This window comes from Stegodyphus dumicola, chromosome 3 (assembly GCF_044657685.1).
Source record: "Stegodyphus dumicola isolate Sdum_Otavi_A_Nest chromosome 3, ASM4465768v1".
Lineage (NCBI taxonomy): Eukaryota > Metazoa > Arthropoda > Arachnida > Araneae > Eresidae > Stegodyphus > Stegodyphus dumicola.
The window spans coordinates 158,040,388-158,060,662 of record NC_140770.1 but is presented as its reverse complement, the minus strand read 5'-3'; the positions used below and the strand labels follow the sequence as shown (position 1 = coordinate 158,060,662).

The window sequence follows — 20,275 nt, the reverse complement described above, 5'->3', positions numbered from 1 at the left end:
AAAGTTTTGAGATTTAAATTTTTTCTGTGGCTTTTCTGTTCATTTTATTAGATAGCAATTTAAATGAATTAAAAATACGTTTGCATAATGTTTGCAAGCTCTGAAATATTTATAGTTTTAAGGAAAAGTTATTTTTTATATCTTTTAATTTGCTAAATTATATTTACTTTTGTTAGTGAATTATTTATATTTCTAAATCCTTTCATTCCTCTCCTTCTCAAACTGTAAAGACATTTTTATGCTAATAAATAACAGCCTTTTTATGTACTTATTTCAATACTTTCTTTTTTGAGTGTATCTTAACAAATTATTACAATACAGTGTAAAAAAATGCACAAGATAACCTAAACATGGCATAGAAAATTTCGTGAATATTTCTTAAAAATTAATATTTATTAAGTTATTAATCTTAACTGCAAATGAATATACGACCTTTTATATACGTTTTCAAGTCTCTGGAAATTTAATTATTATGCATTATTAAAAACAAAACACTCTAAACATCGAACAAAACGCTCGCATTCAAATCTGAAGCAAAGAAAGTCACGGAAGAATCGGACGCCTTTCGTGACGTCACTCGTAGCTAACCAGGCCATGTTATCTCGAAGGCCACGGTAACACTCACGACAACCTGTTCCGACTTGACGACCCCAGTACGAGCATTGCCGATCCAAGATAGAGCACCCACTACCGAGTACAGCTTTATGAATGTGATATCATCCGGTATAACATGTATCTTAGTACTATTCTGTGCTAAGCGATTTTCAGTGTTCTCAGTTATATGACTGCGAAACATGTCCAACAAACAGTGCTGATTTCGTAGGGCACGTGGCCACCACTGCCACATAGTTTCCATCCACAATTTTACTTGCCGGGAATTTTATTTTAGGAGTAGATTTCCTCTTGAAAATAACTATGTGTGTCAACTTTGATCGATCTGCTATGCATGTTACTACTAGTGTAAACCTACTAATGTAATGCTTTAGTATTCTCTGATGATCTTGACAGTATAATATATAGCTTTGTATCCCTTGATGATTCTGACAATACAATATATAGTTCTTATTTTAGTAACCTAGGAAAAGCAAATCAATGTATACTGTGTCGGTAATTTGTAAATCATCATCATTTTTGTGATCTATCTTTGCCTAGGTACGTTCTGTTATGTACTCACTGTATAGTACTTGTTGCATCTCTATTGCAATTTCATTCCAGTACTGTTTAAAATGTATTGATTATACTTATTTTTGTTAATGTACATATCTTGCACACTAAATATGAATGATCTATAAACTGTAAATAGCACAGTACCTTTCGTCATGTAGAAATAGAACAAACTATTTTTCTTGTACTTAAACTATTATATCATCTTGTTATTATTTTGAAGAGATCCCATCTGTTTTTCATTCCTATTACGCCTTCACATTATATACTATTTGCAAAGATGGTTGAAGTTGATGTGAATCTTGTGTGGATACAATATGTCTATTATTATGCTATTATATCTAATGTATACAATTAATGAATGTATTCGTAGCCATTGGCACACATGATTATGTATACCTCAAACTGCTGTGACTCTGTAACTCTTCAATTTTGAATTTAAATGCCGCTGGCATGTGGGGCACGCTGATGGAGAGGTTGAATACTTCCACTGACCAGGCACTAATTCCGTTTGGCAATTCTCGCAATTGCCTTAGGTCGGAAGCCTGTATCAGTGGCGAAAAGTGTAAACCTGGCTTTTTTCATGGCCTGTACTTCTGATTTGAACAGTTCTTACGCCTCTTGTTTCCACAGTTTTATTGTTTATCATCGGTGTTTAATCAATATTACCAATATCAAAAATGGAAAATTGTATTTTTGCCTCATACCAATAACAAACTTCTGAAAACGCTTGACTTTAAGGTCAAGATTTTGTGATAATTTTTGCGCATTTTTTGTTTCTGACTTATTACCAGATTTGGCTCTGTTCGTAAAACGATTGCACCAACCTACTACTGCTTTAAATTCTTCGCCTTGTTCTAGATTGGCTGATTGGCCCCTGCTCATTTTAATGCCTAAGGCCTAATCATATTTCTTGTAACAACATAATGATTTTGCCTCTTTTCTTATACCCATTCTGCAACGTTACTTTCTAAATCTGGCCAGCAAGCTATATCTCTCTTTATAGAACAATTTTTCCTGGCATTTTTAAATAGCATTTTCGTTCTTTGTTCAGTCTCTTGCCATCATCTCTGTTATACTAAAAGGCCTTGTGGCAGCTCTTTTTTTTAGCCCGTTTCACGACTTTTAACTTGAAGCTTACTTCACATTTCCTTCTTTTCGTCGGTTCCGTGATTAGGCACACAGTTTGCAAATTTTACGCTGGGCACATTTACAGCACAAATTGTTTGAACAGACGGCACAGTTCTATATCTCTCGTTCTACTGAGCCGATTGGCGAAAATCTAATTCAGTTTTTCATGTCTCGAAAGCGCGACTTAGAATATATATACGATTTATATATAGCATCGTTCTAATAATCGTTGACAGAAAAGCGGACTTTTTCTGAAATGATATGCCATTTTTTTCCACATTTCGATTATACGACTCAAATTATGCCCAAAAATTAAATTTTGTAAAATATGGTGCGAAATTTACGTAGCAATTCAAACATTTGACTTGGCTCATTTTTTTTTTCAGTTTGCGCCGAGAATAATTCACTCATCGAACATCTTAATTTATAACAACTTATTTTCCTTTGCTTTTTTTCATTGCAGACGAGTGGAAAAAAAAATTGTCATCGTTCTTTCTTTCTTTTCACCATCGACGGAACAACTGGCCCACTGGGTTAGGTGCTTTTAAGCCTGTTGGATCCCTTCCATGGAATTAAAAATAAATACATGAATAAATATAAATAAGCAGCTTAGTACTGTGTCCTTCGGGTATTGGCCACGAAACGAGGAACATTGAAATAAGGACCAGAACATGGAAAGAAGGTGCATGGCGGAGACTGCTGAGACTTTTCACTACTATCGTACATGTTAGGTATACAGTTATATTAAGGATGTGCTATAATAATCAGGTACAAAGTCATCGTTCATACTTTCAAATAATTTTAACAAAGTGCATAAACCACATTTGGCGTTTGGCGTTATTATCGCTTATAACAAATATGCCAAATTTCAAAACGTGCCAATATGTAAATTCATGTATATCTTCGAAAATTTTGAATAAAAAACTCTAATTTTTGCAAATGTACCTAGAAATCCATCTACTTTAAGACGATGTTAAAAATTTTATAGGTTATAAACCAAATGTTTTTCAAAATTTATAGAAATTATTTTAAAATACAAATTTTTAAAATAAGTCATAAAAAATGGGCGAATTTTATTTGGAATGAACCTAAATTTCGAAATATGAAAGGAAGAATCAAATAAGTTTAATAAAAAAAAGATATTAAAAAATATATAGCAAAAATCAATTAACACTGAGGAGCTAAAATCTTGAGAGCTAATTTTTTAAAAATTACTGCTACGATTTTTACAAAACATGGCAGTTCGGTATCATTTGAGTCGTAGAATCGAAATATGGAAAAAAAAAAAAAATGGCATGCCATTTCAGAAAAAGTCCGATTTTGTGTCAAAATACCTATATTAGAACAATGCTATATATAAATTAAATATATATCCGAAAGTCATGCTTTCGAGACATAAAAAACGCCTCGCTGATACGCGGGCGTTTCAGCGGGGTACTAAATTCGTATGTCGCTGATAGTTTGGGAGTCGAATTTCAAGGCAAATATATGTTAGAATCATAAAACTTTGACTAAAATTTATACCTTATCTTATCTGGAAGTCGGCTTATCTAGCGAAATATGCGGTATATGCGTGGTTTTCGCCCTCCAACCAATGGCATCCTTTTTACAGACTGCCGACTGCCATTTTCTGCATGCATCCAATTTGTCTTCTTTGTTCATTTTGCAGACGCCGATTGAATGCCAAACATGAAACACTAGAAAGCCCGGCGGTCATACGAAATGACCGCTGTTCTAGATATTATAAATTGTAATTAAAATGATTTGTGCAAAGGTGTCTGCTAATTCAAATTGAATTAGCCAGGGCAGGCGGGGAGGACGCCCCTTTGCTTACTGCCCCACGGGGTTTCCCCCTTCTACTTGCTTAATTGCTTAAAGTAGAGTGAAATGAAGGAAACCACTGGCGGTACATTTCTTAAGAGCCACCGCTAGCTCATTAAATAAAGGTGATTGAAATAATAAAATGTTAATTCACATGTCAAAGATCTCTTTGAACACAACATTTCTTGTGTAGATCTTTCCATCATTTTTAAGCTCACCTTGCAGATGACCATCCATTATTTTTAATTTTACGTCCGTTCTTTCACGAACTCTTGAACAGGCAACATCAAGTTGACCGTGTCCAAATGCATGCTCAGGTAAAAAAATGCCAACACGCTTAACCGTTTGGCCCTGAGACTTATGGATGGTCATAGCAAAGGCAAGTTTTACAGGAAACTGTCTACGTCTCAAGTGAAAAGGCAACCCTGTGCCGTGGCAACTTCACCCGATTGGCTAGTACAGTTAAGCAAGCAACCAACAAACTATCGGCGACAAACAGACACTTAAGCCGCATATAATAAAGATATTTATTTATTTAATTTTATTTGTTTTTTCATCGTTGCCTATTTTTGCCGGTTGCATATTTCCGAATTCTATTATATATAGACGTTGAATTTATTTATTAAATGCACGTGCTATTTTATTTTTAAATTTTCCGGCTTAGCTTTCTCATAATATTCGTCACGCGCTGCACTGCATTTATAATATTACTCTTGTACGTCCTTTATTATCCAATAATTCATTGACAAATGTAATTGTGAACTTTTAGTACGGTGCTCAACACTTTGATCAGAAAAACTTAAAAACAGAAATCAGAAAACATGAATCTCTTATTTTCAACCAGTCAGAAACGCAGAAGTAAATTTCCAAATTTGGTAACTCTAACGCTAAAAGTGCTCAGCAGCATAATCCATAAGATTTTAATTAGCTATAGAGTTTTTCACGCCTTTTTTCTAAGATGAACGTTGAGGAACCTAGTGAAATGTATAGCAACTTATCGCTGAGTTCAAATAACTAAAGATATAGACTCAAGAAGAGTCAAACTGCTCTTTATTTCATTCAAAGTCACAGTCGGACCCTTTCTCGGGCTTACAACAAAGCCTCTACTCGGGCTTAAACTCATAATAAGAACTAACTAAGAGACTTAGTCGAAGCTAACACGATTATCTACCGTAGCTGGCCCTTAATTTAAACTTAGCCAGCGAATATCAATACAGCCGAGGCCTGAAGGCAAACACGCGCTATTAAGAATTCCTAGCTTTCTCTACTGCACTAAGTTGAACCTTTCTTAAATTCCTTATTTTCTTAATTCTATTCATTTACTTCAACGCGATTCTAAAAACTCATTTTGGTAAGGGAGTTGTAAGTGGAAACAAGGGTTGATAGGAAAGATTATCCGAATTAAAATAACTGTTATAAAATTAAAATATACTTTACATAGCATTACATTTATTATTACTAAATTATCTGAAAATTTTATTTCATCTCGAATCAAGGAATATCCAACAGATCTTAAAAACAAAATTAAACAAATCAAGATTTGTAGCAAAATACACAAAGGGAACGTTTGTTTAACATTTTTTCGAATGTTGGAGACATGTCTTCTCCTTTTCCTTGCTATCAAAAGATAAAAGAATACTGAAAAAAGTAACAAAGGAGGGGAATTAATAAAGTATTTACCTAAAGAGTTATCTTCAGACAAATCACTAAGAGAAGGAACCTTTTGGATGGACATCAGCGTTTCTTCACAGGAATCATCCAGATTTTCTTTTTTGATCGCATCTGGTGGAATCATTACGTGGTGATTGACACTCCTGGACGGGAAGTCCATCTTAAGACTGATCTGTATGAAGGAAAAAAGAAATGATCTGAGTTTAGAAAGAAATTTTATATTGTATCTTGAAATATCAGAATTTAACGAATATTCTCTATTCGTATAAAATTAATTTAAATTAGGATTATTAATTTTGAAATTTTAATTGAATACAAATAAATGTTGCTGTGAACTAATTTACAATATCATAAATAAGTGCAAGTATCTAAAACGATGTAAAATAAGTGCAAGTATCTAAAACGATGAATAAATATATAATATTCCAAAAAGTTAATCTTAAAATATTTTTATAAATGCAAATTAAAACAAAATAAATTTCACTCTGATATTTATTTATTTATTTATTTACCATCAGATGAGCAGCTGCACCGCCTTTAAGACATTCAGCTTTTACGCTCAACTGATGGAATCATCTACCAACTGTGTTGTTATGTAAAATACAATAAAATTTTAGAATTTTGATAATTACATAATAAAAATAAAATATCAAGAAATAAATATATAAATAATACAATAAATAATAAACATAAATAGATACAATAAATAAAAGTTAAAAATTTAGAATAAAATTTCACTCTGATAGTAAGATATTCAGGGAAATAGATGCCGACTAAAAAATAAAAATAAATTGAATCAAATGCAATAAAAGAACAAAAAAACTCAGATCGCCCTCGAAATTGAATTTTTAAAAATCAAGTCATTTGAGGACGGGTTAACAGTTTTGAACCAACATTGTTTTTTAATTTCTCGTATACAGGGTGAATCTGAACAAATGGGCAAAACTTTAGGGGGTGCTAGAAGGTAGCTCTTTGAGCAATATTCGTCATAGAAAATGTATGGTCGGAAGGCAGGTGGTGAGAAGGATAGTTTTCCACTTTCACATTTAAAGAATTAACACAAGAATGAGCAGAGATACTTCAGAAAACATTTTATTAACAGAAAGGTAATTGATGTGCATGCTCAAAAGACCTTCCGCCAGCTGTAGGCTTCACATTTTGCGCGATAGGGGGACTCACGCACATTTGCGAAGATACAAGGCATTTCCTGAGTATCGCCGGCGACAAAGACAACCTGACGATTAGATCCATTATTCGTTTTAACCCTTTCGCCGTCCTCTCCTGTCCGCGAAAATTTCTCCCCAGCGGCCGTCTATTTTTCGTAGCGTGACATCTGTTCCACTCTTCCCATTTTGTTGTTGTAATCTTTTACAATTATTGGTTTTTTTACAGTTCTTTTCCGTGTTCCAACATCAATCATCGAGTTATTATGGACTATACTCATCAAACTTATATCCTTCTTGTCTTTCCAATTCACAACCTCATTTTTTCTCTTTTCTTGCTGAGTAGACGTTGAAGCCATCTCTCATTGTCTTGTATCTTATGTAAAATGGCGCGAATATTCATAAAACCCGGGGCAAATTCAATTAGAAGTAGAATGCCTGATTAGTGCTACCCTATAGGAGGTATTAGAACAGGTTACAGGTTACGGAGGACGGGGACGCCTGGTGTTTAACATAGGTAAACAGGCGTATGTCCCGCGCCCTCCACTATCTAGAAACATCAACTCCCTGGAGCCCCAGGAGGCTGCACCGGGAGTTCATTTGGATCTTAAATAAATTTGTTACATGGCCATACAGGGGCTATAACTGATGTAAGACATTGTGTGGGAACGTAGTACATATGTTATATATAAAAATTACAAACAGCCGTTACATAAAACACATTAATATACACATTAAAATTAATTAAAAATATGACATGGAACACATAATGCACAAATTACACACACAAATAAATAAATGAATAAATAAACACAAAGACGGGGGACATATCACATATAAACAAAGACTATTAAAAATTCAATATACATAATGCGCTGTGCATAATGCAATACGGGAATGCGTTTAAGTGATATGTAACAAAATGATATGCATATAGTACGGGTTACTTATGTTAAAGGTTGTGCAGTATGCAAGTACATAGTTTATGCGAAATGCATAGTACAAAAGAGAAAATTAAATACATGCAGATTACATGATGTACATAATACAGATTGCAAGTACATAATGCAAATAATATAGATAAACAACATACATACAGAATACATAGTACTTTGTGCGTAGGACAATAGTGTTACATGATACGTGGGATTACTTAAAACTAATTAATATACTATATATGATACATATCTTTTGGAGGTGCATAATGCGCAATACAAATAAACTACATACATACAGGATACATAGTGCACTGTGAGTAGGACAATACTGGTACATAATACTTAGGATTATTTAATACTGATTAATATACCATACACAATACTGATTGTTATGGAGATATTACGCTTAATTTGATATGCAGATAGTGATTGACATAGATTATGCACAAGTACATAATGCAGATTGTTAAACATAATACAGATCTTACATAATACATGATACAAGTCGCAGATACATTATAGTCACCTACACTGTGTGTAATACAGGTACATACTTCATAATACAAATTGCGGGTTATGCGCATTACATAATACAGATTGTTATAGAATTAATATGCTTAATTTGAAATGCAGATATTGATTGACTTATATGGTATGTATACCGGATCAATTGCATGTACTACAAATTGGATATACGTTTGGGTCGCATATGTTGCAGTTGCAACTTGATATGCAATTGGTACATTATACATAATACAGATTGCAAGTAAATAATACAGGTACATAATGCATACAAGTATGTAGTACAGATTATACATAGAACAGAGTACAGATTATACACAATACATTACAGGCACCTGAATCACACACAGTACAGGTACATATTACATAATATAGATTGCAGATTATACATAAAATACAGATTGCAGTTACATAATACTGGTACATAATGCATATGGGTACATATAACATAATATAGATTGCAGATTATTCATAAAATATAGTACATAAAATACAGATTGCAAGTACATAATACTGGTACATAATGCATACAGGTACATAGTACAGATTATACATAAAACATAATACAAATTGCAGATTATACACAATACATTACGGGCATTTGAATTACACACAATGCAGTAGATATTACATAATATAGATTGCAGATTATACATAAAATATAGTATATAAAATACAGATTGCAGTACATAATACAGGTACTTACTGGTACATAGTACAGATACATAATACATAATGCAGTTTGCAGATTATACACTGTACATAATGCAGATTGTCGTACATATTACAGTTTAGACATAATACTTAATATAGTTTGCAGATTATACACAATACATTATAGGCGATTGAATTACATATAGTACAGGTACATAATACAAATTGGAGATTATACATAATACTTAATACAGATTGTGGTGGAATTAATTTGCTTAATTTGACATGTAGATAGTAGTTGACACATATGATATGTGTATTTCATCTAATGCATGTACTTCAGATTGTACATTTGAGTCACATATGTTGCAGTTGCAAAGAGATTTGCAATATGAGACGCGATTGGTACAAAATACATAATACGGATTTCAAGTACATAATGCATGTATATAAGGCGTACTGGTACATAATACATGTACGTAATACGTAGTGCAGGTTGCTTATTATACACGACACGTAATGCAGATTGTTGTACATAATACAGATTATACATAATACAGTTCGCAGATTATACATAATACATTACAGGCACTTGAATTACGCATAGTTCTGGTACGTAATACATATTACTGATTGGAGATTATATATATAATACTTAATACAGATTGTTATAGAAGTAATATGCTCACTTTGTAGTGCAGATAGTGATTGGCATATAGGATACGTATATTTGTACTATTGCATGTATTACAAATTCGATATACATTTGAGTCACATATGTTGCAGATGCATAGAGATTTGCCATTTGGTACACAGCTGATCCATAGATTGCTAATGTGAAGAAATACTTTTAGTTGAGTACGTAAGATTTGGTACGGAAGGAGATAAGTAAGTACTTATCTATTAAGTGGCCTGACATATGTCTTGACCCAATGCCGTTATTTGATCTATAACTTTGCAGATTTTATTGATGGAAGGCTTGTGCTGTATTATGAACCGATGATATGGCTCGGAATTGCTTACAGATATGGGCAGATGGTGATTGACTGTAAGCGGGCAAGTAAAAATGTAGTGATCCGGTGCCCCGTCTTCACCACAGACACATATATCCGTGTTTGTGATACGGTGACGGTGGAAATATGACGGGAAAGGTCCATGCCCTGTGATAAAATTAACTAGTGGTGGGATGGCTATAAGCCGATTTGTGGTTACTTTACAAAGATATTTGTATGTTCTTCTTCCAGTATCTGCAGCATCCCATTCTGTCTGCCATTTACGGATTGCCATACGGGTAAGTTGGCCCTTAAGATAGGAGGGAGGTGCTGGTATGGTCAGAGGTTTGGCATTAATGTTACTGGCTGCCTCTTTAGCTAAGGAGTCTGCTGCGAGGTATTAGAACAAGCAAAAATAAAAACTCAAACAAGTAAACATTTAGGAAGCGTTTTAAACGTTTAAAAGTTTTTAAAATGTAGAAGAACGCTTGTAGCGCGTTACAGCCGCCCTGCGGACGTTTCACTTGAACGCGCTAGACGCGTTACGGACGACGAAGAGGTTAACGGCGCATTCGTAGATTAGGCTTTTCATTTGACTCCACAAGAAAAAGTCCAAAAACGAGAGATCCGGTGACCTTCGTTGCCAAGTTCATAGGACCACTTCGTATAACCAGCCATCGTCTCGGCAATTTACGGTATAAAACGCCGTTGGGTAAGAGGTCGACCCTTTTTTATACCATTTAGAATGCCACCTAGTAGCTCGCCGTTTGCGTTCCCACCATACATCGAACGACGAAAATTGCTCGTATAGCTTCTATCTACCCGCTAAAGTTTTGCGCACTCGTTCAGTTTCATCATGTATTATATTAGGAAAGGAGAACAGAAACGGACTGAGCTGATCAGTGTTCATGTTTACAAAGTGTTAAGTTTTGTCATACTTTATATTCGCTATACTATTTATATTTGGGATGTATATTGATGAAAGTATTCGGATTTACTCCGGACATCTTTTTTTTTCTTTCCCCAAATGGCAGATTGGGAACAGTTACAGTGTAACACAGTCCATTAATCTATATAGAAGGCCAGATGGGGTGGTCTCTTTATTATGGAGGCACCTAATAGGTGGGCCACCATCGCCTCCTATGAAGAGACGGACAGTTACAGACATGCTTTCTCCAGTATTCGAATCCAGGCCCTTCAGTATCGCAGTCAGGCTTCCCTAACTATACCGTCTGGGCGGCTACTCCGGACATCTTTACTCGTAAAAAGTGTTATTGTTTGGAATTGTAAAAAAAGTTCAAAGTTTTTATTTCTCTTCTGACATGTTTATTCACAAAGTTTATAAAAACTGTTAAACACACAAAAATACTGACTCGGTTATTAGAAAGCACTGGAAAATACCAATACGTTTAATTTAATTTTTGAAGCTGAGGATGGCAATGATTTGTAAAGCATTTTGAAACGGAATCCTAAGTTTTAAAACTTTTATTTTTGAAAATCAGGTAAGGTGTTATTTTTATACATTTAAAATCATCAATTTTAAGATCCTAATAATACTATCAATAGAATGTTATGACCTAATATTATTATTTGCATTCTCCGAGCTGTCTTGAGGGTTTATTTGAAAATATTAGGTAATGAAAGATTTTAAGGCACGAGTTGCCTACTTTAGATGTTGTTTCCAGCTTTAGCTACCTTGGTAGAGTTTAAGGCACTCATTTATTCGACTTATTAGAGCATGAAAGGCTTTCTAGAAGCCAATAAAAGGCGCATGATATATGTAATAGTTAACAATAGTTATATGTAAAACAAAGTTTCTTTTTTCTTGTGTACTATTTGCCCTTCTGTGTTCATAAATTTCAGAAATGATAACAGGACCAATCATCCTGAATCATCTTGCATTTTGGAACAGTCCACGAAAACTGACTGCCGATTAAGGGGTATCAGCAACCCCTATACCGACAATGTTAAATTGGCCATTTCCGATGTACCTTTTCTCAAAAATCTGCTGTAGATATACGCTTGAAATTTTTTGTGTAATTAAAGTATACCTATCTGATTATACTGAAATGAGCTTTTGAAACATTTTGAATTTTAAGAGTAATTTACAGAATATTTTGTTAGGCATAGTAAAATTTAGCACTTTTCTCACACAAAAAATTAAAAAAATTTTTTTCTTAGTTTATCAAAAAAAGCTCATTTCAGTAAATATTAGGAAACCTAATAAATAAGCCATAAAAACTTTAGATACCTATGAGCAGTAGTTCCTGAGAAAAGGTACATCGAGTGTAAAAAAATCACGTTTGGAGAAAAACGCGGTTTTATGTAAAAATCCCCATTTATCAAAGCATTCGATGACAAATTAAAACTAAATTTTTTACAGTTCTAATTTTCATAGAGATTAAAGAATGGTATTTTTAGAAAGATAAAAGTGTAGAGAATTTGAAAATGCAGAAATCCGAAATCACCACTTTTTGAAGATTTTTGGGTTCCAACACCCTTTAAAAGTGTACTTTCCCGAGATAATCCTTCTTACGCCGTAAAATAGATTTTCACTGTAAATGAAGGCTTAATTGTTCTACATGGCAACGAAGTTGAGGGCGGGGAAAATGGCTTCCGAAAAGTGAAACATTGTTATGAAAACGAACTGCGCACTCAGTGGTTTTTCTCATCTGCATAATCAAGGTCACGGTCTATCGACGCAAACGAATTATCAATAACAGAAATCTTGCTAAAGGTCAAAACAATAGAAGCTAAGCGAAGTAAACAAAACTAGCCAATTTATTTATTATATTTTTTATTATTATCACATCCATGCAAAATCAATGCCAGTTAGGCCTGAATTTTTATTATGTTTTATGTCTTTATTATACCTCAGTTTTCAGAGATATAGAGAGATAAATTTTATTATATGACCGTTATATAATAAAATTTATATATTTTAATGTAAAAACTTGCTCTATTAGATTTCTTTCCTTTCCCAAAAATACAAATTGTTCGAGTCTGGTCTCATCCCGTGGGCTAACAACTGATTCACCCACTACACAGTAAACTCTTCTAATGAGCCTTCTAGTTTTCTTCTTTTTCTTCTAATAACCTTTCTTCCTTTTTAGTCCTCTCTTAATAATAAACTTTTCCAATTTGGAGCATACAACTTATTTATTCTAGATCAGTGCCTTCAAACTTTGTCGGCTCACGGATCCCTTAGAACGATAACATTTTTCGGGAAACCCCGTCCCATACTTAGAAAAATACATTGTATTCTATCGATTTTCAGGGCGAACAGACACAAGTCCCTCTTTTTCAAGAGGAAAAACATTACCGTCCGAAAAACCTACAGATGAAAATTATGTGATTTCTTTAATTTCGGAAGAATGCGATTGCAGTAACAGCACAATAAATGAGTTTCTTAACTTAAGATTCAGTTTGAGTTCAGTTTTCTTACTTAAGATGTCTTTGCAAAACTTTTTTTTTCTTCTTTTTATTATTAACATTTTGTGTATTACCTTTACTTATTAAATATCATGTTCTTCGCACTTAAACCATTAGATTCATTTCAATAGCAATATGGCAAAATAATTTTAAAAGATCAAACATATCCTTAGAATTTCCGATACACAGTCTTGCGCGCTGGAGATAAAGATGATTTTTTCCCCCTGCACAGTGTTGCCATTAGTGGCTTTGAAATCATTGAATTTGTTCACCAAAAATTCGATAAAGTTTTACTAAATATGAAATAGATAATAAAACAAATTACAAATTCAAATTCGGGCTTCCAGATGCTCATATTAGAGTAGACGACTACATTATTCAAAATTGGATGTCTTTAGGTACTGTTGTTTTATCACAGTGCGAGAAACATGCATTCATTCAGGCAGATTCTTCATTATTTAATTTCTTTAAATAGAATAAAGATAATATTTAATGGCAACAATCTGAAAAAATGATATGCCATTTATAGTGATTCAGCGCAAAATGCCTTTTCGAGACTAATTTCGGGAATAATCTTCCTTTTGGGTTTAAAAAAAAAAAAAAAAAAAAAAAAAAACTGATTTGGTCTTCTTAGAAAGCATACACTAGACTAAAACTCTGAAAGACTAGTGGCGAATTATCGCTATTACTTGTAAGCACTACAGACACAGGGAAAAGGTGCAAAGGACCCTTTTATTAACTCAAATAAAGGTTAACAGACGGCACCAACTCGTGCTTACAGAAGCCAACACAGTTTCGTGTTAATCAAAGATAATGGATGAATTAAAACTAATGAAAATAAGTTTAACCTAACGGCTTCACAATTGGAATAGCGTGGAAACTGGGTCTGACATAATGCGTTGAGTAGCATCAAATTTACGTCGCCTTCAAGCAGGCAGAACACGCTCTAGTTCTACCCTCTAAAACCTTCCTTCAAATAGTCTCTTCATTCTACTTCATTTGAATATCGCGCGAGCTAGAAATTTAAATCCTAGCAGGAGAATGGAAAGGAGATAGATATGAAAGAATATTAAGATAAGATAACCAGTTAGGAATTTAATCGAGACCTTATAAATCTTTTACTTCGTTAGAGTTTATCATTTAACACGAAATTTCTAAGTTTTTCATCTATTTTTTTCTCTTGCTTCTCTGCTAGGGTTGCGATCAGAAATTTCCGTTCCGTTTAAATAGAAACCTCGCAGAATGCTCTGTATTCTCAAAACATAGCCAGACAGAGTAACATTAACATTACACTACAGTCGCGATCATTGCGTCAGCGATGAGTTTTGAGGAGTTAGTGCAGATAACGACTTTGCCGTTTGTGCTTTGCTGAAGTGAAACCTGATTTGCAAACAGTTGCGTTTCAGGCGCAAAAAATGCCATCCAGAAGAAAGTAAGGATTCCGAGCAGATCAGTAGAAACCAGCACACATTTCTTGCAGATACTAGCTTTCAGATTTCATGCAGAAAATAAGTATAAATTTGAATTCTGTATTATATATTATTGTAGCCATATTTAAATCAGAGTTAGTTGGCTTATAAAGTTCTGCTCAAGCTCAAATAAATCTTTCTTACAACGAAAATTCATTTGATTAATAAAAGCTGCACCAAAATGAAAGACTGATTCGTTGATTAATCTCGCATAGTAAAGAAGGTATGCTTTCTTGGAAGATATTCTATAGGAACTGTCTCGTATGCACATGGGACTCAACCTATTGGCCATGCGCAGCCAACTCGTTGGCCAATAACCGTGTCGGCGATTTGTGGACACGAATATTAACGGAAAAGCCAAGTTAGGTTATGTGAATATGTCAAAGCTTGCGAGAGCTATCTGCCTAAGGGAAGAGATGTCTTCGTGGAGGACTTAAGGGGCGCTGAGCATGAAGAAATGAACGTGGGGCGTTTAACACATGGGAAAAATCACGGAAATCAACCATGCATCAGTTCATTCGTCTGGGTTCAACCTCGAGTCAAACTCCCAGTATACAGCTGTCTTAACCACATGGCCACTGGAAAGGTCGATATATTATTTAAAAAAAAAAAAAAAAAAAAAAAAAAAAAAAAAAAAAAAAAAAACAGGAAAGTAGAATATATTCTTTAAATGTTGCTAAGAAGAATTTTCGTAATCAGGAATATTTCTGTAAATGAAAATTTTGCTTAACTTACTGAAGAGGATTACTTGTCGATCTGTGTTAAAGATGGAGTTTATTTTATGAAGTTATTTAAATTTAATTAATGGAATTTATATATTCCTAAATATTTGTATTTATTTTCATATTTATAAATAACGTTTTAGTGGTACCATCTAAGAAGTAAATAACTAATTAAAACGGTAAATCTTACATTACATCATTACCCAAAACTGTTCTCAAATATGTTTCAGCTAAAACTGAAGAACTGAGACTTACACTGCATTGGAAGAAGTGTTTCATTAATATAATTATTAGAATGACGTTCGTCTTGCATTGCGCGAAATGTCTGTGCGCAATAGCGCTGAGCTTTCAAGAATCTGCCGAAGAATTTCCAAGAATCTTTCAAGAATCAAGTTTAATACTGATCATCGCATTTATCTGATAGCTCCCGAATATTAGGATTATTACCTGCCTCCAGTTTGTGTCGAATAGCCGGGAACAGTATACAAAGTTCTCCCTAGGGCCTCTCCTTATTGGAACATTTTCAATGAAGACCATTTTTTTTCGCTTCGTTCTTTTTTATATTCCTATGTATGGATACATATACTTAAATAATTAATGTTCTTCAGGGGCTGTCCCCGGATCAGAGACCGAGGTTTTCTGCTCTGCGCCCCTGTAAGCCCTTGCCCAATGTAGGATGATTCAACAATACCTGCACGATTGAACTATAAAGAAATCTGTGACAGAATCAAAAGCAATTTGTTAAGCTTTCATTCGGGTCTTTTGACAGAAATCTCTTCACAAAAAGTGATGACAGCTTATGAAACTGAACACAATGTATTCGATTAAACGAAGTGACGTCACTTTGATGCAAATTAGGTTTTTCGTCGCCACGAGAAGCTCTATTGTCAGCAAGCATTTACTTAAACGGTGAGCCATATTTTACCAGTCTTACGTTTTAAGACCATTAGACAGATCCAAACCGTATTGTTGGCCTCTATAAAAAGGCTAATTTAAGAAACAGGTCTTTGTTTCTATTCCGTCTAACTGGGGAAATACAATGATTCACGGCTAAGCACCCTTGTCTAGCAGAGCATTTTCAAAGTCGTGTTCTTAAATATGTAAAACAGGAGACATACGAATTGTCTGGCAAGAACTGTCCAAGTGTAAGAAACAAAAGGTACGATAAAGAGTTACTTTAAAACGAATGACCGGCTCTAAGCATTGTTTTTTTAACTTTCATAGCAGAAATGACAAATCTTGACGAAATGAATATTTGTTTGGTAAAAGAAACATTGTTCGATTCCTTAAACGCTTTATTTTACTTAGACTATTTATAGTGTTTCGTGATTCTCCAGAAGGAAATAAAAAAGTTCGTGAGAAACCCTACGTGAATGCTTAGTCCAACGCATTTAAAAAGTTTTCTTTTTCTTTCCCTTCCTCGGTTCATCTTTCTCTGCTAAGAATTTCTTAAACACTACAAAGAACGATCGGACTTTTAGAAAGACAAGATACTTTCATAGGATGAGGCAGTACGAAAAGTATATATATATATATGTATATATATTGACTAAATAATATTGATTATATTATCTCCTAAGATTAAGAAGAGGAAAGTTAAAATTCACGAATGCTTTAAAGTACATTTGATACTGCAGTTTCAGAGTATACAAGTAACACCAAGTATAAACAATAATACAATACTAAGGCAGTTAAATTTTACGCGAAAAAACCTACTGTAATAACTACTAAACAATATAAACTACAAAAACCAAAACTGGAAATTAGAAGAAAAAAAATTATTACGACCTTTTTAAATTAAAATCTATATTTTGTTCGCAAACAATCAAAAACATTTTAAAGACAAAGAAATAATGTACAAAGAATTTCAATGATTGGTCAATTAGCCCAATTCGAGGTTTCACACAGACTTATCAACGGAAAAGTGTGATAAAACTCCAATTTAGGTAATACCATAGGCACTTTTCGTCAGACCAAACAGTTGAGACTGAAAGCGGTTATTCGTTAATAAAATTATCTTATTTTAGCTATGTCTCAATAGCTTCGTCTCTTTTCCCGACGTGCCTGCAATTTAAATTAAAATTGAACTTAAAGAAAAAATAGAAAACAAGAAAACTTTTTTGCAAAATATTTTTTTCCTTTAACCCTTTCCGGCACGCTACCCTTTAAAGTCGAAGTTTTAATTAAAAAAAAAAAAAAAAAAAAAAAAAAAAAAAAAAAAAAAAAAAAAACAGTCTAATTAGGCCTAGAGGAGTACACAAGTAAAATTTTGTGAAGATAGCACTTATCGTTTTAATTCTGTAGGTGAACCCAAAGTGGCACACTGATTGAATAGAGCTTCGAAAAGAGTGCTGAAACGAGCCACTGACCGATGAGATGCGGAGAAACAAAGAATACAGACTCTCAGTTGTCCTAGATTATCGGTGAGCCCGGTCTGGGCACACCTAGGGTTCGCCGTTTGATTTTAGGCAAGATTTCAAGGTAAAAATTTAAAACTAATATAGAATAAGGAGATTAGCATACAGCCAAAAAAGTAACATAGAATTTCTTTTCAAACAATTCCTTTTATACCGTAAAAAAATTTGGAAGATTTCTTTGAAAAATGAGGGTCTTCAAAAACTAAACATTGCTAAAATATATGGACTGGTTTGTGTTGAGCTGCCATCTACTATAAATAAAGAAGGTTCAGAGTAACCTATAGTAACCTATAAATCCTTTTTCATTCAATTTTTCTGTGCGTACAGAAGGAAATTTTTAGGTGTGTCCAGACCGAACACGCTGTGCCGCAAAGGGTTAAACTTGAAACGGATGAAAGAAAAACCTATACAAGGTAGTCTGGGTTGGCAAATATATAATTAAAATAAACAGCTTAAAAGCTATTCGTCATAAAAATACATAATTTTAAGGGTAAGCCCTACATTGTAAAAAAAATTCTGTAACGTTACTCTATGAAAACTCATGGAGACTGGGATGCCATAGGTTATTTGAGTAACAGGTGCATTCTTTGTAACTTTACAAGAATTTTGCCTGCAATGGTTACAGATCTTTTTCTTGTAATATCACAGCATATAGTTATGTAAGTAGAACATATTTTTCTAATGTAAAATCCCAAACGATATATCTGTAATGGTTACAGATTATTTGCGTGTAATATTATAGCAAATAATTATGGAAAAAGAACATGTTTTTCTCATGTAAAATCTCAGCACATACACATGTATCTGTAACCGTTACAGGTTATTTGCTTGTATTATAACCGCAAGTTATTATGGCAGTAGAAGTTACTTTTCTGACGTAAAATTCCAATGGTTGTGTCTGTAAAGGTTTCATATTATTTCCTTCTTAATATCCCTTTAAGTAATTATGTATGTTGAATATATTTTTCATAGTTGAAATACTAAAGAATATGTCTATAAGAGTAGTATAAAGTAATAGATGTTTTGTCTAAAATGATGCTTATTATTATAAAATATATTGAAATCAGTATGTTTGAGTAAAAGAATGTTTTTGAACCTTACGTAATTTTAAACCTTATGTAACCTTACGTAATTAAATAACAAAATCAAAATATAGATCATAAACTGCATAAAATTTAATTAATAATTACTACTAGTGTCACACAAAATGCTATGAAATTAATCAATAAAATAAGAATGAGATAAAAATATAGAATTAATATTCCACATGTGTGAAGTTTGCAAGTTTTACGTTAAATACATTTTTTTAAAAATTAAGTACTTTTAAAAATGGCCTCTTAGAGCATGGGACCCTTCGCAATTACAACTTGCAAATCCATTTCACTAGTCTTTCATAACTAGTCTTTCATAAATCGCAAAACGAAAACAATAGTCCTCCAGGAACAAAGCCATTTTGGACTTTTAAAAAAAAAAAAAAAAAAAAAAAAAAAAGCGCGGGAGATTTTGATAAGAAATTCTAAAAATATGCTCTTTTTAAATTATTTTGTGACATTGCTGTTGAATTGAATTTTACAGTTAAGTGCGAAGGACGTGATATTTAATAAATAATGATAACACAAAAAGTTAAACAACGCCCCTTTGAGCGTAATATAAAATCTGAAAGCTTTCAGATATTTTTTAGAGAATAGGTTTAATAAACATTATAAAAATATTAACTAGCTTACAATATAATACTCAGTGTATGACACATGAACAGCTATGCAATGTTCTATGAAAATTAAGTTTATAAGGTATTCCCCCCCGCTTTCTTAGCATGCCTTCGTAGTGTAGTGGTCAGCATGCTCGGCGCGTATTCGAGAGGTCCGTGGTCCGAGTCCTGGTCAAAGAATCTCTAAGGAGAAGAAGTAAAGGTTCCCCGGGGCAAATGTGGCTCCGTCAGACCGAAGAGACACATTATGTATATCCCTGAAGCTTACCTTAAAGGGGCAAACCATTCCAAAGCTATCCACCCTCCGTACCTCACTGCGCATGTGCGAAATAACATCAGGAGGCAACAAAGCAGCATCAAAGAATGCAGCATGCCGTCGGCCATGTTAGCAATCTTTTACCACGTTGTTCGAAAACGTTCTTTGTTGTTGTAGTCAGAGGTACTTGGTTTTAGCTATGTGAAATTCTTTTA

The 20,275-nt window shown here is 33.6% G+C and overlaps 1 protein-coding gene and 1 long non-coding RNA gene across 4 annotated transcripts in view; one reads left to right on the top strand and one right to left on the bottom strand.

Annotated features, from left to right (window-relative positions):
• LOC118195605 (protein c-ets-1-A-like) overlaps positions 1-20,275 on the bottom strand; it is a 406,827-nt gene that overhangs the window by 277,371 nt on the left and 109,181 nt on the right. For all 3 annotated transcript variants that reach the window (XM_085813551.1, XM_085813546.1, XM_085813547.1), the window contains one exon: positions 5,797-5,959. In XM_085813551.1, the coding sequence (XP_085669677.1) occupies positions 5,797-5,947 (151 nt within the window). In that variant the 5' untranslated portion in view covers positions 5,948-5,959. The remainder of the gene's footprint in view (positions 1-5,796; positions 5,960-20,275) is intronic.
• LOC146998161 (uncharacterized) overlaps positions 1-20,275 on the top strand; it is a 132,989-nt gene that overhangs the window by 86,260 nt on the left and 26,454 nt on the right. The window lies entirely within an intron of this gene.